Below are 22,500 nucleotides of genomic sequence, written 5' to 3' on the forward strand. Positions count from 1 at the left end.
TCCCTCAGAGACAGCTTATCCTGCAGCTACACGCACACACACACACACACACGCGCACACACACACGCACGCACGCACGCACGCACGCACGGACGGACGCACACACACACACACACACACACACACACACACACACACACACACACACACACACACAAAACAAACAAAACACAAAATCAACACTGATAACCCAACTTGAAAGTACTTGAGGTGCACTGGATTTCACTTCCTGTTGGGCTTTTAGGACCTCTGCGTGCTACTGGTTGACAAACAACAGACTTCACAAACAAACAAACAAACACACTGACACAATGGAGGTCAAAAAACAAACCTGGCACACCTGACCGTTCACTCTCTACCTCGGCTGTCCCTCCTAGCATGATAATGATGACGATGATGACGATGATGACGACATCCTGGTCTGAATACCTGCTGTGGTTTTCCTGTGACCCCCCCCTTCCCAGACTACAACACTCCCTCTCTAACTCACTCTGTCCCTGGGGCCGGTGAAAAGCAGAAGGGCCGCTATTGAACTCCCGTAAATCTACCCGGGAGTGATTTTTTACAAGGCCCCTAATGATAGATTTAACCTCCCGTCTTAAATATTTTGCTCCAGAGTTTGTGTTTTTTGCCCCCATCCTGGGAAAACATGCCCAGGGCAGCGCAGCTCCCGAGGGCTGCCAGGGAAAACAGCCTGCTGGGAAATGTTCCTCTCTCCCTGTCAGGAGTCACAGCTACTTGCAAACTACAGGCATCAATTACAGACGTTTCAAGAGAGTGGGGCTGGGTTGTCTGACACACGCACGCACGCACACCCACCCACACACATGCGCAAGCACGCACGCACACACACACACAGGCAGAGGAAAGCGCACACACACACACGCAGAGGAAAGCGCACACACACACAGGCAGAGGAACGCACACACAGGCAGAGGAACGCACACAGGCAGAGGGATGCACGCGCGCACACAGCACGCATGCACGCACACTCTCTCACACACACACACACACACACACACACACACACACACACACACACACACACACACACACACACACACACACACACACACACACACACACACACACACACACACACACACACACACACACACACACACACACAGCTGCAAAAGCGGATCCAGATGAGTTGTCTTTTGCACAGAGGGACACTCAGACCAGTCCAGACCAAACACACGCACGCACACGCGCACACGCGCACACGCACACACGCACACACACACACACCTTCTCTCTCTCCATCTTTGTCAATGGGCAGAGCAGAGTTTTAGATTTGTCCTTCAACGTCTAAATGGCGTCCAGCTGTCAAGTGTTGGACAGTCTGGACATTCTCACCAGCAGGCTGACTCTGTTCCTATGCCTACTGACCCACACACACACGGCCTAACCTTAACCATCAGGGGATTCAGATGGGATTCATTTGAGTGTGTCTGTTCCTACCCTCTTGTTGAGGTCTCTGAGCGAGTCGAGCTCCTTCAGCAGGAAGGCGATGTTCTTCTCCTTGTCCAGCAGGGCGGGGCTGCTCTTCCTGGAGTTGGGGGAGGGCGGGGCCACGGCGCTCCCGTGGTCCGGCTGCAAACTGGGGGGGGGGGCAGAGAGAGAGGTGGAGCGAGGGAGGGAAAGTGAAAAGAGTGTGTGAATGAGAGAGGGAGAGAGAGAAAAGAGTGAGCAAGAGAGAGAGAGGGAGAGAGGAGAACTTGATTAGATGCGGCTCTGATATTAAAAGTCCATGAGAGAAACAGTAGCAGCGTCGATCCGGAGGCCTTGTCTTCCCCTGCACAGAAGACACGCAATTACGGAATGCACAGGGGATGCAATTTCACCTCTTTCAGGATTATCACTCCGTATTATTTACCTGGTTATATTACACCCCAAAATCATAGGGTTGACCTTTAAGGTGATATGAGGGTATTACAGAAGCGTATTGGCATGTAAATGACTTTTCCTCCCGGCCCAGAATACACCAGGTTTCTTATTAAAGACAGTGCGGCGCTGCGCATGGAGGTGGCGTTACCAGAGGAGCGGGGGCCATCTTTGGTGAGATCTCGACAAGGGGGGGTAAAAGACACAGTGATGTATGATAGGAGGTTGGGGTCACTTGTTGTACAAACTGGTCTGGGGCACGCATACACACAACCCACACATTTTGATTCTTTATTTAGATCCGCATTTTAAAAATAAATTGCAAGGGCCCAAATATAGTACCCTTGCTAACATGTTGATGGGTTGTTTAATAGGTGTCACAATGTATAGATACGAGCAAGCATCTAGGATGTACACAATATGCCTACATGCACATATCTAATCTCATTGTGTACAGAGTGACGGACGGACTCTCCCTTTATCTGCCCGGCTTACCTGGGCGTGTGTGCTCGGCTGGCCTCGCCGGGCAAGGGAGGGGGGGGCAGGTGTTGTCGTCTCTGGACGGGGCTGCCCGGCCCCCTGCTGCTGGCCCCGCCTCCGGGCCCCTCGACCCTGGGGCCCTCCACCGCCGCCGGGCTGCGGGCGGGTGCCCTGTCCCCCTCCTGCATCGCCCTGCCCGGGGCCTGGGGGGCCCGATACCTGGGGGCCGGCCCCGGCGGGGACCTGCTCCACACGGAATAAATACTCTGGTCCATATATTAGTCTGTCAAGCATTCTTCCAAGACACGTTACATCCAGGAGGACAGACAAACATATGATTACATAGATGAGAGGAGGGTGTTTACATAGATGAGAGTGTGTGTGTGTGTGTGTGTGAGTGTGTGTGTGCGCTAGGCAGACCTGGGGGTGGCTGAGGGCCGGGGCAGGGCCCGCTGGGTCCGAGGAGAGGGGGACCCGTGTGGGGACCTGGGGGAGCCGGGCTGGGGGGACGGGGACCTGGAGCTCCGGAGGTGCTGGGGGGCTACGGAGACGGAGACGAGAGATCCGTCAGGCTGGGTAAACGCATATGAAAGAGTGTGTCCTTCAGCCAGGACAATGTGTGTGTGTGTGTGTGTGTGTGTGTGCGCGTGTGAGTGAGTGTGTGTACATGTAGGCCTAGTGAGTGATGTGTGTGCGTGCGTGCGCGTGTAGGCCTAGTGAGTGGTGTGTGTGTGTGTGTGTGTGAGAGAGAGTGTAGCCCTAGCGAGTGATGTGGCGGTCCAGGGCCGGTGTTGTTATTCCGGGGGTCTGGACGAGGAAGCTGGCCTGGCTGCCTGTCAGGACAGAATGGAGGGAGGCGGAGTGACTGGAGCTGGTACCACACCACACACTGCTCTGTCAATGTTTCTGTTGAGAGCTGTGCCAGGGAGGGACGGAGAGAAGGAGGGAGAGAGAGAAGGAGAGAGGGAGAAAGAGCGAGGGAGATAGAGAAAGGGAGGGAGGGAGAGAGAGAGAGAGAGAGAGAGAGAGAGAGAGGAGAGGAGAGGAGAGGAGAGGAGAGGAGAGGAGAGGAGAGGAGAGGAGAGGAGAGGAGAGGAGAGGAGAGGAGAGGAGAGGAGAGGAGAGGGAGGGAGGGAGAGAGAGAGAGAGAGAGAGAGAGAGAGAGAGAAAGAGCAAGGGAGATAGAGAGAGGATGGAGGGAGAGAGAGAGAGGAGAGGGAGGGAAAGAGAGAGGAGAGGGAGGGAGATGGAGAGAGAGATAGAGAGAAAGAGCGAGGGAGATAGAGAGGAGGGAGGGAGATAGAGAGAGGGAGGGAGAGGGAGGGAGATAGAGGGAGGGAGTCGGAAAGAGGCAGAACACACGAGAGAGAGAAAGAGAGTGTGTGCTTGTGTGTGCGCTTGTGAGAGAGTCGTCAGGCATCATCAGCCTGACTGACACCCGGCCGGTCCTCTTGGCTGCTCTCTCAGGACGGCGGTCACCCAGCAGACACGGCTCCGGCTCGCACCGACCCACCCTGCCTGACTTTGAAGTCACGCGTCTCTGCCAAGTCCGAGGACCAACAGCCCCCGATACGCCTCATAGGAGCACATCCTCAGGCCTGTCAGCTCCTGTCTGCGTCTGTTACACAGCTGCAACCCCCCCCCCCCCCCCCCCCCCGTCTTTGAGACCCACGTGAAAAATACCCCCCCCTCCTCCCTCCCCCCGTTTTTGAAATATACATAGACTTCCTCCGCCCGTGAATGCATTTTGTGGCTCTGTGCGCACGCACGTGCATATGAGCAGGACCTGTTTGAAATTGCCCCTTCCTATGTCTGATGAGATATTTTGCTCCTGAGCCTAAGTCCAAAAAATGAATGGAGGTGAATGGCCGGCCGTGTTTGGGCGTCTCGTAGACCCGCCCCGTAATTTGTATCCGCTCCACAATTTAATGGGTTCCAAGATGGCCCATTGCTACACCACTCCACTGAGTTTCATGAAAATCTGTCTGGTAGTTTTTGTGTAATCCTGCTAACAGATGAATAAATAAGCGAACAAACATCATAACATAAAACCAGAGTCACTTCAACATCATAACATAAAACCAGAGTCACTTCAACATCATAACATAAAACCAGAGTCACTTCAACATCAGTGCTACTGAGATGGAGGGATGAGGGGAGGGGTAACTGATGTAACGCTGCATCAGCAGCTTGCTCTCTTCTTCCCTCCTTCCTCCTCCTTTCTCTTTATTTGTGCTAACAGATAGAGAGGAGGAGGAGGAACACAAGGAAATGGAGGAGGAGGACGAGAAGGAGGAGAAGGAAGAGGAGAAGGAGGAAGAGAACGAGAAGGAGGAGGAGGAGAAGGAGGGAGAGGAAGAGGAGACGGGGAGGAGGAGGAACAAGAGAGGAGAAGGAAGGAGAGGTGAAAAGGAAGAGGAGGCGGGGAGGAGGAGGAGCTATAACACCACCCACCCAACCAACCAGCCCGTCCAAAACCTCCAGTTTAACACCGACAACCAGCAACAGAGATACAAGGGTTTTGAAGAGGGGGTGACGGAGGAGTGTCTGGTCTGGCTAGGTGGAGGGACGCCTGTCTGTCTGTCTGGTCTGGCGAGGTGGAGGGACGCCTGTCTGTCTGTCTGGTCTGGCGTGGCGTTGCCAGGGCCATCCTCTCAGGATCGCGGTTGACGGTTATTAGTATTCCTCCACCATCCGGCAGAGCAAACAGCAAACTCAACCCTGAATGACAACACCAGCGGACCAGCCAGCTTACGTAACCTCCCTGCCGCTCACAGCGCAAATATGGAGGGGATGAATTTCAAACACGCATTGTTCTCAGCCCGGGGTTACAGCTTCTTCTTCTCTGGGCTTTTCAGGTTGTGTCTCACAAACTGTTTTTTAAAGTGGTATTTTACTCATAATTTGAAGGCGGTTTGAATTTTGTGGGATTTTCTCCTAAAAAATCTAATGTGTACAATAGGTAGTCAAGATTGAGGTGTGTTTTAAGGGGAAGTGTTGCAAGTGGTAGCCTAAATTAAATTGAATTAAAAGTTGAGAAAAATGCTTGAAGGAGAGGGTCTGCTTGAAACACCATCATCACACACACTCCTTCTCTGGAGAGTTCCCCTTTGCTGGCTCCGGACATGATCCCTGTTCCTCACACACACACATAGCCCCTCATTACACCACACGCACGCAGGCACGCACGCACGCGCACACGCGCACACGCGCACACACACACACACACACACACACACACACACACACACACACACAGCTCCTGCAGCTAAATGTCACCACCGTACGGACGTCATTACTAGTTGTTTAGCGAGCCGTCTTGCAGTGTTTCAGCCCCTGGACCAGGTGTGTATTTGAGCAAGGCAGTGGAGCCTATTTTACATATCAGGGGGGGTGTGGTGGTGGCGGGGGGGAAATATGCTGTTTATCTCCTGTTGTCATTCCAAACCCTTTATCTGAACACAGGACCCTGGGAGAGGGGGCCTGTGGAGCGCTGAGGTGAGTCTAGGGAGCTCCGCACCGTCAGGGGATTGGGGGGTTTAGACATGTACAGAGATGTGGGGGGTTTACACATGTACAGAGATGTTTATGTATCGCGGTTCGGACTGAGATACACCGGTTCAGAGACTCCCCTTTTAGAAGAACGTAATATAAAGACGAGACACAAACGCCGTCCTCAAGCCCAGGATTGAGATGTCGCTAACTTCAGCCTAAATAAGACGTGTGGCTTCATTTGTGGTTCCAGTGAATGAATGGAAACTCATTTTCCTAAAGATTGTGAGACATAATTATGAACATAGCGTGGTGTATGGTGTGTACAGGTGTGAACTGCTTCAAGTGAATCTAAATGTACACCGCGTATAAAAAGTATTCACACCTCTTGGACCTTGGTCATAGATTTCATTGTGTGTGTGTTTCATTGTGTGATACATGGAATCAAATTTGTTACTGATAAACACAAAGTACTGTACAATGTCAAAGTGAAAAAAGGACATTTATCTACAGTATTTCTAATAATTTCTTTAAAAAAAAAAAGGTAAATAATTGATGGCATAAGTATTCAGCCCCTTTGCTATGACACACCTAGATAAGCGCACAATGTGCACAATCCATTTTCTTCATAAGTCACATAATTACTTAATGGAGTCCAACTGGGGTATTTCACATGATTTCAGAATAAATACACCTGTCCTTGGTTGATCCCACAGTTAGTTAGTGCATTCCCAAACTAAGACTGCCATGAAGACTAAGGAGCATTGCAAATAGATCTGGAACAAGGATCTTGAAAAGCACCAATATTGCTCAACTGTGAATCTGCCCAGAACAGGCAGTCCTCAAAAACTAAGTAACAGGCTGAGGCATGTCATAGAGAGGCCACTAAGAGGGCTGGTAACTCTGAAGGAGTTGCAGTCTTCCATGGTTGAGATGGGAGAAACTGTGCATGGGACAGCAATATCCCGGACACTCCATAAATCTGGGCTTTATGGGAGATTGTCAAGAAGAAGGCCCTTGTTGAAAGCAACTCACATAAAATCTAATATCAGCTAGAGTTTGCCTGAAGGCATGTGTCACACTGAGTCCAAATGGAAGAAGATTCTATGTTCTGGTGAGATTAAATCCTAAGCCTCAACACTAAGCGCGGTTTGGCGCAAGCCTAACACCGCACATGAACACCATCCCTACCGTGAAGCATGGTGGTGGCAGCATCGTGTTATGGGGACGCTTCTCTGCAGGAGGAACTGGAAACCTCTCTACGATAGAAGGCAAAGAGAAACTCACAACGATAGAGGGCAAAGTGAAACTCCCAACGATAGAGGGCAAAGAGAAACTCACAACCATAGAGGCCAAAGTGAAACTCACAACCATATAGGGCAAAGTGAATAGAGCAGAGTACAGAGAGCCTCTGAAGGAAAACCTGCTGCAGTCTGCCAGAGACATGGGACTTGGGTGAAGATTTATCTTCCAGCGGGACAATGACCCAAAACATAGAGCCAACGCCACAGTGGAGTGGCTTAAAAACAAAAAAGTAAATATCCTAAATGACTCAGTCAAAGCCCAGACCTCAATCCAATTGAAAATCTGTTGATCGAGATTACCCAAACAGACTCACCACTGTAACTTCTACATTCAGATGTGTAAAGCTGATCGAGAATTACCCAAACAGACTCAAAGCTGTAATTGCTGCCAAAGGCGCTTCTACCAAGTATTAACTCTGGGTGGTGATCAATTATTTTCTGTTTTTATTTGTAATTAATTTACAAATACAATTAATTTCCCACTTTGACATTACAGTGTAATTTGTGTTATCAGTGACAAAAAAACGAAATTAAATCCATTTATATTCCATGTTAGATTCCATCCAAGGGGTGAATATTTTTATTTACAGTATGTATTTATGCTTTTTACCTTATTAACACCATCTATATTATATTTTTATTAGTGTTATTAGACAGAGTAGTAGCTACCTCGTGGCCAGTCTCTCTCAGCCTCTGGGACGATCAGGTTGGAGGTTGTGGCACCCAAGTCACTGAACCTGAAATAATACAAAATAAAAACATTATAACACAAAAGGAGACATTTTCAATAATGAATATTCACATTTGGAAATTCATGTTTTACACCGGCAAACAATATCAGAAATGTACAATATCACTAGTTTCTACAGAAATACTGAAGAATATATTTACCACCAACTATTCTAATAATACCAATTAATTTGAATTTGGCAGTACAGATCATTCATGAAGAAGACATTGCTTCCATACGTCTGTTAATAAGGGTGTAATTAAGGGTCTTCAGGACTGTTAATAAAGGTCTGATTCAGGGTATCCAGGACTGTAAATAAAGGTCTGATTCAGGGTATCCAGGACTGTTAATGAGGATCTGATTCAGGGTATCCAGGACTGTAAATAAAGGTCTGATTCAGGGTATCCAGGACTGTTAATAAAGGTCTGATTCAGGGTATCCAGGACTGTTAATGAGGATCTGATTCAGGGTATCCAGGACTGTTAATAAAGGTCTGATTCAGGGTATCCAGGACTGTAAATAAAGGTCTGATTCAGGGTATCCAGGACTGCAAATAAAGGTCTGATTCAGGGTATCCAGGACTGTTAATAAAAGGTCTGATTCAGGGTATCCAGGACTGTTAATAAAGGTCTGATTCGGGGTCTTCTGGACTATAAATAAAGGTCTGATTCAGGGTATCCAGGACTGTTAATGAGGATCTGATTCAGGGTATCCAGGACTGGTAATAAAGGTCTGATTCAGGGTATCCAGGACTGGTAATAAAGGTCTGATTCAGGGTATCCAGGACTGTTAATGAGGATCTGATTCAGGGTATCCAGGACTGTTAATGAGGATCTGATTCAGGGTATCCAGGACTGGTAATGAGGATCTGATTCAGGGTATCCAGGACTGGTAATAAAGGTCTGATTCATGGTATCCAGGACTGGTAATGAGGATCTGATTCGGGGTCTTCTGCTGGGTCACCCTGCCCCTCTCTGCCTGGGTCCAGGGCTGGGCGGGGTCACAGAAGGACAAGCTGACGGTTGACAGGTGAGTTTGATTGACAGGTGGGGTCAGGGTTCAGAGGAGCTCACATCCTCGTCACTGTCACAGGGGTCACAGGTACATGACCTGGTCTGGCCTGGCCTGGTCTGGTCTAGGAAATGCTCACAGCTTTGTGCTGCCATCTGCCCCTCTATTCGTGGTCTTTTCAGGTCAAATTTACAGAGTAGGAACGCGGCTTTGAAAATGAACCACTATATGAATCACCAAAACGCCCTTTGAGTTGAAGACAAGGCCGGGTGTCATGTTGAACATGAGACTGAGAATACAATGGTAGCAGCATGTTCACAGAACACAGCGCGTACACAGTCATATTTCGTTTTGCGTTCAGACAATGAACAAACTACACTAAATTCTGCTTTTCTTATTCACATTGTAACATTGTTCACTTAGGATTTAGAAAACATTCAGACTAGGGAATCATAGCAGTAGTAAGTAATCACCTGTGTTAACTGCAGCTACAAGTAACACTAATAAACAACGCCCCAACATGTTAAAACCTCTTTAATTGTCACACGTGGGTGAAAGCCATTCACAAACAAGGTAGTTTAGAGGGAGGAGGAGAGAGGGGGAGGATGGAGGGAGGGAGGAGAAGAGAAGGGGAGAATGGATGGAGGAGGGAGTCCTTACCCGAGCGGCGCTGTGGCATCGGAGGCCGCGGGCCTCACCGGGGACGGTAGTCTTTGTTTCAACTCCTCGTTGACTTTGGGATTAGCTGGGTAATACAGGGGAGAGGAGACCAGATTCATTTCAAAAGGAAAAATTCATTTCATCAACTGCAGGCAGCCGCCAGCCAACGCAGCCCAGAGACAGAGAAGGTTAGTCTCAATTATAGCGCCCGGCATCGTGGTGCTGAGAGTAGTCTTTAATAACCTCCAGTGTGTGTGTGTGTGTGTGTGTGTGTGTCTCCCGGGGAGAAACGCGAGGTATCGGCGGCCGTCGCGGCGCTCTCATCAGCCGCGTCTGCGCGTACCGCCGCTCCACCTCGCCACCGCCGCCTCCTCAGCCCTGATGAATAACCACAATTAACACGTCCTAATCCCGCCTCCGTGGCGCTCTGCTTTTAGCCATCAGGAAGGTAAACAGTGGTTTAATTGGGAGGAGGCCCCGTCACGTCAGACCCTGGCTGGCAGGGCCGCCATTAGGTGCAATTAAACGATGGGCCCTGTAGTTTAGTTGCATAAACGCAAGTTAATTCATAAGCATACAACAAATACACTGGAAGCCATTAGAAGCAACACTGACATTCACTGGCAGCAGAGAGAGAGAGAGAGAGACACACACACACACACTGAGAGAGAGAGAGAGAGAGAGAGAGAGGGGGGGGGAGTGAGAGAGGCAGAGAGAAAGAGAGAGAGAGAGAGAGAGGGGGGGAGTGAGAGAGGCAGAGAGAAAGATACAGAGTCTGTTGCTTGAGAGTGAGTGAGTGAGTGAGTGAGTGAGTGAGTGAGTGTGAGTGAGTGAGTGAGTGAGTGAGTGAGTGAGTGTGTGTGTGTGTTAGTGTGTGTGTGTGTGTGTGTGTGTGTGTGTGTGTGTGTGTCTGAGTATGCAGGAGAGGGCTACCCTCTAGTGGTGAAGTGTTAAAGACAAAAGGCAGCTGTACTTTGGATGGCTGGCTGACTGACTGACTGACGGGCTGACTGACGGACTGACTGACTGACTGACTGACGGGCTGACTGACGGGCTGACTGACGGGCTGACTGGCGGACTGACTGGCGGACTGACTGACTGACGGGCTGACTGACGGGCTGACTGACGGTCTGACTGACGGGCTGAGTGACTGACTGACTGACTGGCTGTGTTACAGGGTGTTTGGGCACCATCCGTGTGGGTTACTCACGAAGGCGCGTCCTCATAAGGAAGTGGTCAATATGGCAGGAAAATATAGCAATGTTTTCTCAATGAAAAAGCTTGAATAGACTATTTTAGAACCCTGTTATAAAACAGACTAACACGCTGCAATCTATGATTATTTTTTTAATACATTAAATTGCATGGTGAGGATAGGCCCGCGCTGCTTAAACTGACACTCACTCTCCCACATTTTCCCACAAACTGAAGAGTCTCCCAGCGCTGGCCTTCGTTCCTTCCCACTGACGTGACGCCAAGGTTTGATGAACTGATGGAACTGCCGTTCTTCCGGGATGAACGGTTGACCCCCTTGCTGGAGTAGCAATTGGTTGCATTCGGAGAGAGCGCCAGATTTTCCCATAGGTAGGCTACGAATAAATGTAGGCCTAGGCCTGCATACTGTACAGTTACAAGTTATTGTATTGTTTAGTCATCAGTTTATAGGTCTACTAGGCTATTTCTTACTGTTCTTTGATAATGATTTCAATATGGTTTCTTATTCTGTTGTCTTATTTCAGACAGTTGTTCCGCGGCTGTACAGAGCACCCTTGCCAAGACTGCCTGCTAAGGATGCTGCGTCAGTATGATGGGGAGAGGTTCACATTCCTTCGACTGCCAATAATAAGTCTACCTGAAAGACTACACTGACTGTGTCGGTGACAGAATGTCATGGAGATGGTGGACTGGTTTCACTATGGCAACAGACGCATTGAGGAGGTGGAGGTGCTGTTTTAGTATCAAACAGAACTCTGACTGACTGGCTGACTGACTGGCTGACTGACTGACTGACTGACTGACTGACTGACTGGCTGACTGACTGGCTGACTGACTGACTGACTGACTGGCTGACTGGCTGACTGACTGGCTGACTGACTGACTGACTGACTGGCTGACTGACTGACTGACTGACTGGCTGACTGACAGGCTGGCTGCAGCACCCCATCTCCAAGTGCTGTGTAGATAATGAAGTCAGCGTGTAGTGTACTCAGTAGAATATAATAGAAATATTATTTGCCATACTGTATATAACCGGTACAGGTAAAGTGGAATTCTTGTTATTGCTTGTTCTTACAAAATATTATCAGCATTAATTAGTTCCAGTTCCTAGGTATGAAACTAGACACTACAATTATAAGGTTCCCAATATGGCAGCAACTACAACGATGCCTAGTTAGTAAGCTATCAGTTAACTATCAAGACAATGAACTAACAGCCATGGAGAGGTGTGGTGAAGGAGGTGTGGGATAGTATAATAAGATAAGACACAACCTTGAGAGACAGAAAAGGACTCTGAAAGACGTGAGACGGAGGGAGGGAAAGAGTGAATGGAGAGAGAGGAGAGAGAAAAGGAGGAGAGAGAAGGAGAGAGAGAGGAGAGAGAAGGAGAGGAGAGAGAGAGCAGAAGAGAGAGGAGAAGGAGAGAGAGAAGGAGAGAGAGAGGAGAGAGGAGAGAGGAGAAAGAGAGAGAAAGAGAGAGAGAGAGAAGAAGAGAAAGAAAGAGAAAGAGAGTGAGAGAGAAAGAGAGAGAGAGAAGGAGAGAGAGGGAGAGAAGGAGAGAGAGAGAGAGAGAGAGAGAGAAGGAGAGCGAGAGAAGGAGAGAGAAGGAGAGCTCTTGGGAGGTTCTGTGCTCAGCGGGTGGGTGACCTCAAGGGCAGATGCCAGAGGAACGTTATCCCTGCGTTGTATGACAGCACACACCGCTCACACACCCCACTGCTCAGTCACACACACACACACACACACACACACACACACACACACACACACACACACACACACACACACACACACACACACACCATGCACAGACCCTACACGTTCACCCTACACAGACCAAATCACATCTCTCTCTCTCTCTCTCACACACGCTATTCAGCCCAGGCACAATCAGGCGTGAAGGGACAACTGGCTTTTTGTGGACGACACTATGGGGCTCCAATAATCCCAGTGATGGACTCTGGGCTAAAGCTAGCTACCGGGGGAGGGGGGGGGAGTAGATCGGGGGAGGGAGAGGACCACAGAGATGGTGGTGAGGCTGTGGAGGTCTGGTAATCCTTTAACGTGAACACGAGAAAGTAGCTGTGAAAAGGAAAACAGAAAAACACAGAACACACAAGCCTGACCTTTCCCCATTCTGGCAATTTTCTTTTTTTAAGGAGGCGTGACACAGCGAGATCTGGGTATCGTCAGAAAGGGTGCCAGCGCAGCGCGGCAAAATACGATTCTGATTGGCTGATTGACAGAGAATTCTCTGGTGTATCTCCAAACAAAGGCTTGATGAAATTAATCACATCCCATAATCTACGCCTGAAACCGACGCTATGCTCTGTTTCCGTAGAGATGAGATGATAGGAATTGTGTATCATGCATATTGCTTTGGATGCTGAAGGAAGGAATGATTGAGATGAAAATGTTGGAAATGAACTGGTTCTCAAATAGCAAACGGGGCTTGGTGCTTCTGTTCATGGTGTCTCCAGTTAGGCTACTGTGAGTTTGAAACAACATTTGAAAGTTTTTGTTTCATTTCCCAATGCTGTGGACGTGTCAGTGAAAGGTTGGAGTTATCAGTCAAACTGCTGAGGTGTTCAGAATCAAGACAGGGACTTTTTCCTAGAGCAATTAATTATCCTTAACTAAGATCAATGACAAAAGCCTTTGTGTGAAACAGCTTCAACCTCCTTGACGTCAAACTTTTCTAATTTTCTTTGTCCTTCCCTGTCTCTCTGTGATCTCCGCGTTCAGGCTGCTGTGTGGACTTTGAGCTAATTGGCTCGCCGGGCTTCTTATTATTCATATACAATTATTGCAGCGTAATGTCTTCAAATCCTCCTAAGTGATCATTCATGCCTTGCATTCATTGAAAACGCCTTTGAAGTCCGTCAAAGATGGAATTCTTCAAAAAGAAATTTCCAGAGCCCGTAAGTCTAATTCCAGTCGGCCAATACCAGGAGGGGGGCTTTCTGCGTACTACCTCCCCCCCTGCAACCCCCCTCCCCCACCCCTCCAATATCAACTAAATTCCATTAATTTTTTAAGCTGCATTTAATACATTTTCTCCCGCAAAAGTTTGGGGGTTCGGCAGCTTGTCATTTCTATTCCAGCTGACTTAATGAATATTAATAGCAGTGTTATCCTGATTAAATGGGCTTCATACAAAATCCCTGTGAATCCTCCAGCTCAGGCCTCACATCTTTTCCTTATTCTTCATGAATTTTGATACGGAGGCTAATCTGCATAGGAACTTGAAGCAGAGGTTTAATTGTGATTGTGCTGCTGTGTGTGGGCGCATACACCCCCCCCTCCTTCTATCGTAAAACACGGAAAGCACGGAATGCATAGTGGCGTGTAAACACACACACTGGACTACACGGGACGGAACGCGGAAACACCTGGGGGGGGCGCACCTGCTGCTCCGCCTGATTGGATGACGGCGGCAGCCTGTTGTGTGGCGGGGATGGGCCGGGCCTGACATCTCTGGGATCAAAGGATTTGGATACATTGTTGCTCTTTTTCCCTTCACAGACGGCCTGTTGCCGTCGAGCGTTTGGACCGACTTCACCACACGTCTGGTTTACAGAGTCGTGCGCCAGGTCCTCGTTATTGATTACTGATGAAGTAGAGAAATAGGCACATTTGTGCCACATCTAAATAGTATAAATGAAAAATGGCCGAAAACAAAGCAAGACTGAGAACACTTCAGCAGCAGTAAACAGACAAAGAACAGAACATGTCTTTAATATGCAATTAATGGCGTTGTTCCTGATGAGACTGTTTTAGCACCATCAAGAACGACCATTCCTCTAACATGACTTCTGTACCATTGGTCCACATTAATCAACAAAGACATTTGCTCATGTTTTTTCAACCAACAAATGCTTCTCTCATGCATACATACCAACGCTACATTTCTGGCAACATGAAAGCTACATGTAACAAAGAACTAACAGCTCATTTGTTAACTGGGCTTAGGAGAGTCGTGCATCGGCTGGTTGGAGGGTGAGTGATCTTCCTATAGGGGGGGCACACCCACGTCTCTGAACTTTGGACCTCTCAGTCTCATAGTTCAAACGTCAGAAAACTGACTGAATGTGAAACGGCCACCAGAGATAAATGGCCCTGGACTTCTTAGGGAACCGCGTTCTTCTGAACATCAAATATTGATCAGCGTGTGGAATATTAACCGTTTCTGGAAGACGGATGAGGGTCAGAAAGAGGGCAGAGAAAGAGAGAGATAGAGAGAGAGAGGGAGACAAAAGATAAAAGAAAGAACACAAAGACACCAGGTTCCAGGTGACACCACCCTGCCTCACACACCTCTGAGATACTGGTCAGCAGGACTCGCTGACAGGATCAGATACGATGCTGTTACACTGTCATTAGGCAGCTAGCTAGTGATGGTAACTGAATGTGGCTCAAGGGAATTAAGCAGAGAGAGACTCAGCAGAGAGTCTCCCAGTAGAACCCTCTTCTGATGGGATCTGTTAGAGATGTTCTCGCCAACATGATGATGAAACTTTGATCCATCTTGCTGACCCCCCTGATATCCCGATTCCCTACACATTCAGCTTATGGGTGCAGACAGAGGGGGGGGGGGGGGGGGGGGGGGGGCAGTAAAGGGGAGAGAGGACAATGGATGAGAGGAGAGGAGAAGGAGAGGAGGATAAATGGTAAATGGACTGCACTTATATAGCGCTTTTCCACCTTAGCGGCACTCAAAGCGCTTTACAATGGCCTCTCATTCACCCATTCACACACCAATGGCGGTAGCTGCCATGCAAGGTGCTAACCTGCTCATTGGGAGCAATTTGGGGTTAGGTGTCTTGCTCAAGGACACTTCGACATGTGGAGCTGGGATTCGAACCACTGACCCTTCGATCACTGAACGACCCGCTCTACCAACTGAGCTACAGCCGCTCAGAGAGGAGAGGAAAGGACGAGAGAGCAAAACAGAAGGGCAGAAGAGGGGAGAGCGGAGGAGGAGAAGAGATGAGAATGGAGAGGCGTGAGGTAGGCTAGTGAAACTAATGTAGCCTAGTACTACCCCCCCCCCGTCCCCTCCCTCTCTTCTCCAGCTGTACCATGGCTCTATGAAGAGCAGTAACTGCCCCCCCCCCCCTACACGACTCCCCCAGATCAGCCCCTAAATATCTTAACCCCCCGAGGGGCGGAGGGAGCGGCCTGCTCCGGCGTCTGCTACGACTCCTCTCTATAGCCAATGTTGCTGCTCGTAAGGACACATGATACCTGGATGATCTCATAAAGGTGGCGTCTAATCCTGGACAAATAAGGGGAAGCAGGCGAAACGGAGCAGGGCTCTCCAGCGCCTCCGCCGAGTCTTAGGCCTGGATGTGATGCGTCTCGGCGGGCGAGTAGCGGGGTTTAAGACGACAGGATCCCTGCGGCGCCATGCTGAGAGTAAAGTGTGACTATGTAGGCCCGTGTGTGTGTGCGTGTGTGGTGAAACTAACTACACTATTTGATCACACTAGGTAGTGAAACACGTTTGCTAAAAGTATATGCGCTCTCTTTCTCGTGCGTGCGCACCCCCCCCCCCCCCCCCCCACACACACACAGGATGGCCACAGCCACTGATCCAGTCTTGTTTTAATTCTTAATTCTGTTGGACCAATCGGTACAAATCTTTCTTATCAGCTAAGCTAACACCAGAGCAAATACGGTGTAGATAATCTGATTTTAATGTCACTCACAGGCAGCCTGCTTGTTTGAATTACAGCACATGTAATTACACAGCCAACACTTGGGGGTGGGTGTTAACTGGGGCTTTTCACAGGAATTTAACTGTGAATAAAGACTGTACCAAATATGGCAGCATATGGTCAGGTCATCATCATCATTCCCACATGCGTGCGCGCACACACACGCACGCACGCACGCATGCACACGCACAGGTCAAAATAGGACTCGATTCAATACTGGAAACATACCAATGGAAAGCTTTTGGGAAGTGAGGTCGTTCCTGAGTGTGAAGTGTTACGTCTTCAAACTGGGGAGGACAAAGCCCTGTTGTTCCACAGAGGCAGATGGACTGTCAGAGCAGAGGACACGTGACAGTCAGGGGAACAGATGAGCTGTTAGCTACTCACTCACTCACTCACTCCTACAGAAGTCAGTCAGTCTTGCAGTCTTGTCTGTCTGTCTGTCTTGTCTGTGACTGACAGTCAACTCACTCACTCCCTCACTCACTCACTCACTCACTCCCTCACTCCCTCCCTCCCTCCCTCCCTCCCTCCCTCCCTCCCTCACTCACTCACTCACACACTCGCTCACTCGCTCACTCTCACTCTCACTCTCACTCTCACTCCTACAGAAACCAGTCCCTCAGGAGGCGTAAACCCACAGGAGGGGCAAGTCTACCCAGGGTCATCTGTCAATTATTCCCATATCCCTCCTCTTTATTCAAGAGACAGCTTCTGCTTTACTTCAAGATGACAAGATGAAGACAATGACTACATCAGAGTTCAGGCTTATTTAAGAAATCATACCAAGACGTGCTCAGGGCTTTGTCTAATAGATTAACCTGACTGAGGCCAGATGGTTTGTTTCACTCACCATCTGGGAAATCTTCGTTGGAAACTGTTTGGAGAAGGGCAGGAACTTTCAAAACTACCCAGATGAACCCTGTCTATCACGGGCAAATCAAATTCTTACTGAAGCCAGTCAGGAGAAGAGTGAAAACATCTTTTCAGGAGAGAAAAGCCTTCAGTGTTGTTCTTTGCTTTTCTTTCAATGAAGAAATGCTCTCCAGTTCAGATAGCACATGCTTTAAGAGAATCTCCGCTTGTTGCTTCATGCTGATGTCACACCTAGATCCATAAATATTTGGACAATTTTCGTCATTTTCGCTCTGTACATCACCACAATGGATTTGAAATGAAACATTCAAAATGTGCTTTAAGTGCAGAATTTCAGCTTTAATTTGGGGGTATTAGGGGCAAAAGTAATTGGACAAACTAACAATCATAAATCACATTGTCGTTTTTAATATGTATTTGCTAATCCTTTGCCGTTAATGACAGCCTGAAGTCTGGAACCCATAGACATCACCTGACGCCAGGTTTCGTCCCTGGTGATGTTCTACCGGGCCTCTACTGCAACTGTCTTCAGTTCCTGCTTGTTCTTTGAGCGGTTTCCCTTCAGTTTTGTCTTCAATAAGTGAAATGTATGCTCAGTTGGATTCAGGTCAGGTGATTGACTTGGCCATTGCCGAACATTCCACTTCTTTGCCTTGCAAAACTCTTTGGTTGCTTCCGCGGTATTCTTTGGGTCATTATCCATCTGCACTGTGAAGTGCTGTCCAATGAGTTCTGAAGCATTTGGCTGAATATGAGCAGGTCATATTTATAGGTGGTATTCTTTGGATTAGGATTGCAAATTGTAGGCACATCCCTGAATTGATCATTGGTAATGTTAACGATCAATCAATCGATTCATTGTAAATAAAATACCAACATTTTCAAACAATCAGAAAAGCTGTTGTACGTGTACACGGCATCACAATATTTGCAAGTGGCTTCTTGTCCTTTCTTTTCGAAGTGGTCAGGCACAATGCTTCGCTTGGCCTGGTTCATTTTACAAAATATACCGCTATTGATTTCTCTGCATTTTTCCCCGAGATGGCTGCTTCCCTACCACATTGTTTGATAGTAGATCAAGTAAATTTCACGTTCTCGAATTAATTCTTAACGATCAATGAATCGATTTTTGATTAGTTGTTTGCATCCGTGCTTTGGATCATGAGCAGTTCCTTCGCTTCTCCATATTCTTCTCTTCCCATCATTCTGGTAAAAGTTGATCTTTGCCTCATCTGTCCATAGGATGTTGTTCCAGAACTGTACAGGCTTTTTTTTTTGATTTTGGCAAACTCTAATCTGGTCTTCCTGTTTTGGTTTCCATCTTGTGGTGAACCCTCTGTATTTACTCTGGTGAAGTCTTCTCTTGTGGGAGTGTTCTTGATCTGGCCAACTGGAGTGAAGGGGTCTTTCTTCACAAGGGAAATAATTATTCTGTCATCTACCACAGTTGTCTTCCGGGTCTTTTGGTTTTTCTGAGGTCGCCAGTGCGTTCTTTTTAAGAATGTACCAAACACTTGATTTGGCCAAACCTAATGTTTTTGCTATCTCTCCGCTGGGTTTGTTTTGATGAAATGCGCTATAAAATAAAGTTTGATTTGATTATTCAGCCTAATCATGGCTTCACTGATAGTGACAAGCTCTTTGGATTTCATATTGAGAGACAGCAACCAATTCCAAATGCAAGTACCACAATTGAAATGAACTCTAGGCCGAGTTTTATCTGCTCCTTGAAAATGAAATAACGAGGGAATAACACACAATTGGCCATGGAACAGCTGAGCAGCCAATTGTGCAATTACTGTATGTTTGGCCACTTAAAAAGGGTATACCATGTATAAAAGTGTGTGTAATTCCTACACCGTTCACCTGATTTGGATGTAAATACCCTCAAATTAAAGCTGAAAGTCTGCACTTAAAGCACATCTTGATTGTTTCATTTCAAATCCATTGTGGTGGTGTACAGAGCCAAAGTGATGAAAACTGTCCAAGGTCCGAATGTTAATCAACCTAACTGTAAACCCGCCTGGCGTAGCAGCTAGTATTTCCTAACAGAAAGCTGATTGGCAGATTGTTTTCTGATTGCGCACAAACAGATCTCTATCCAGCCTTTCCAGACTGATGTGCAGAGTGAAACGTGAGCTCGAGAGATCAGGATGGTTACACAAGACTACTAATGGATTCCTGCTACAGTATATCAGACTGCCAGCAGCCGAAAAACTCATTATTCATTACATTAGTCATTTAGCAGACGCTTTCATCCAAAGCGACGATTGCAGTACAATAATCATTTAGCATGTTCTTAGACTTATGATTGTTTCAGTGCCACAGGGCTCTATACTCTTGCTGAGAAAATCCTTAGCTTTAAAATGGAACTTTTCCAAAAGTCCAACAGTCTTGGCAGTAAAATCAATAGCTAGCAGTCTACAATAAGCTGGAGGCCTTAAGAAAGAGAGAGGGAGAGAGAGAGAGAAAGAGAGATGGAGAAATAAAAATAGAGAGATAGCAAGAACAAAACAGAGAAAGCAAGAGAGAGAGAGAGATGTGTGCTCTCCTCTACGGTCTTCAGGCTGACAACGGCCGAACAGCCTCTCGCAGCTCTCACACACACACACACCCACACCCACACACACACACACACACACACACACACACACACACACACACACACACACACACACACACACACACACACACAACCTTGGTGCAACGTTGCTGCAACGTTAGACAGAGAACCAGCTAGGACCAAACAACAGACCCTGGGAGGATTACTGTTCTGGACCAGGATAGAGAACCTTTAAACTGAAGTCATATTATGTCTTTTACTAGCTATATTGGCAGACTAGTAATCAGTTCTATGAGAAGGCGATGTATGTATGTCTTTGAAAGACAGTGAGAGTGACAGCCTTTTTGTGTGTGTGTGTGTGTGTGTGTGTGTGTGTGTGTGTGTGGTTGCCTCAGATCAGAATAATCAGTCCTGGCCCAGTCCCAGTCGTACCAGTGCCCACCCTGCGTCTACTCTGCTCCTCAAACCAACAGAAGAGACAAAGAGGGACAGAGAGGCCAAGGAATCCCACTGTCTGTGTGTGTGTGTGTGTGTGTGTGTATGTGTCTGTGTGTGTGTGTGTGCTTGGCCCTCCGCTGGACCACCCACCTAGGCCACAACACACACAAACACTCACACTCACACACGTTAACACACACACACACAATTCACAGGCTTTTAGACTTCAATCAGACCCACATGGCAGCCCTAACGTGCCGATAGCTCGCTTCTTGGCCCTCTGAAGGGTCTTGGGGTAAGAGAGGAGGGAGGGGAGGAGCAGGCAGGGAGGGATTGGAGAGGTGGGTGGGTGTCAGCACTGCAGAGGGTCGGGTGAAGGGTGCGCCTCGAAACCACCACCTCTTCACGTGCTCCTCACTGGTGGCTCCGAGACCACTGCGGGGGTCGCCGTTCAATACAGCGTTCTGTTTGTTTGTCTGTCTGTCCGTCTGTCTGTCTGTCCGTCTATCTGTCTGTCTGTCTCCCCCTGTGGCTCTTCTGCTGATCTGCTCTCCTTCCTCCTCACTTTTGATGATGTCAATTAGAAAAGAAATAAGCTTAAATCTAGAGAGAGAGAAAGAGAGAGAGAGAGGGAGAGAGCGACATAGAGCACGTGAGAGTGAGCGTGAGAATGAGCAAGAGAGGAAGAAAGAGGGAGAGAGATCGAGAGGGCTGGAGAGAGAGAGACCACACATCTCCTCTATGAAAGCCGTCACTGGCTGCTGTTGCATCCACTGACCTGTTGAGTCTAAACACAACATTTCCTGACTGTCTGCAGGCTGGGAGGCTGATACAGAGTGCAGGTAGGTAGATAGGGAAGGAGGGAGGGAGGGAGGGAGGGAGGTAGGTAGGTAGGTAGGTAGGTAGGTAGGTACAGTAGAGAGGTAGGTACAGTAGAGAGGTAGGTAGGTAGCGAGGGAAGGAGGGAGGTAGGTAGGTACAGTAGAGAGGTAGGTAGGTGGTGAGGGAGGGAGGGAGGTAGGTAGGTATAGTAGGTAGGTAGGTAGATAGAGAAGTAGGTAGGTAGGTAGGTAGGTAGGTAGGTAGGTAGGGAGGGAGGTTGGTAGGTAGGTAGGTAGGTAGGTAGGTAGGTAGGTAGGGAGATAGGTACGTAGGGAGGGAGGTAAATTGGTAGGGAGGTAGAGAAGTAGGTAGGTAGGTAGGTAGGTAGGTAGGTAGGTAGGTAGGGAGGGAGGTTGGTAGGTAGGTAGGGAGATAGGTACGTAGGGAGGGAGGTAAATTGGTAGGGAGGTAGAGAAGTAGGTAGGTAGGTAGGTAGGTAGGTAGGTAGGTAAGAAGGTAATGTTACAGCAGTCTGTACCTAAATGACTAAAATGTAAAAAAAAAAAAAAAAAAAAGTACAACACAATCAAGACCAAGTACAAATTCACACAAAATACACAAAATATACAAGAAGTCCAAATATGCAGGAATGTAACTAAAACTAAATGAACAAGTTTATCGGGGAGTAGGGCTGGGTATCATTTCAAAAATTACGATACCAGTACCAATACAAGTACCCTTAAAGTGATACCGATACCAATTGAATACCAATTGAATACTTCAATCGATACTTTGAATTTATTTTTTGCACTTTTTCCATTCCATAACCATCATGTGAATGGAAGCATTCAGTTGTGTAAAATGCCATCAATCCTCCCACATTCAAATAATTTTTACAAGAATACATTTTGAAAGTGTTTAAAAGAGTATCAAACTGCATTTATTACAATATAACTGTGACTACACATTTTTTAGTCATCCGTGACCTTGCAGCTAATGTGAACGGTGTGTCAGGCTGCTGCTGGGGGTGGCAACATCAGCAGTTGTGGTGGTAGTAGGCCTAGGGGGGTCTTAACATTAAGCATAACATTAGTTAATAATGACGTTAGCCTAAACACATTTCGCTGCTACAGAAGTTAAAACTACCGCTAAGTAACCAATGCACTAAGCAATGCATTACAGTAGGGTTACTAATGCTAGCTAGCTAGCGAGCTAGGTAATGGGTGAAATCCACGTTTTTATGCATTTATTTTTACCATATGCCATAGGTGTGTAGTATAACCATACCTTTGAGCGTTT

At 47.8% G+C, this 22,500-nt stretch overlaps 1 protein-coding gene across 1 annotated transcript in view; it reads right to left on the reverse strand.

Moving 5' to 3' along the window:
* Positions 1–22,500, reverse strand: part of mipol1 (mirror-image polydactyly 1) — a 68,022-nt gene that overhangs the window by 37,316 nt on the left and 8,206 nt on the right. The window contains exons 3-8 of the mRNA XM_084438753.1: positions 9,565–9,649; positions 7,833–7,900; positions 2,788–2,908; positions 2,383–2,610; positions 1,465–1,603; positions 1–26 (exon numbers count right to left, since the gene is read on the reverse strand). The exon at positions 1–26 is cut by the window's left edge and continues 80 nt beyond it. Coding sequence (XP_084294879.1) covers positions 1–26; positions 1,465–1,603; positions 2,383–2,610; positions 2,788–2,908; positions 7,833–7,900; positions 9,565–9,649 — 667 coding nt within the window. The remainder of the gene's footprint in view (positions 27–1,464; positions 1,604–2,382; positions 2,611–2,787; positions 2,909–7,832; positions 7,901–9,564; positions 9,650–22,500) is intronic.

Source organism: Borostomias antarcticus, assembly GCF_949987555.1.
Source record: "Borostomias antarcticus genome assembly, chromosome: 5".
NCBI lineage: Eukaryota > Metazoa > Chordata > Actinopteri > Stomiiformes > Stomiidae > Borostomias > Borostomias antarcticus.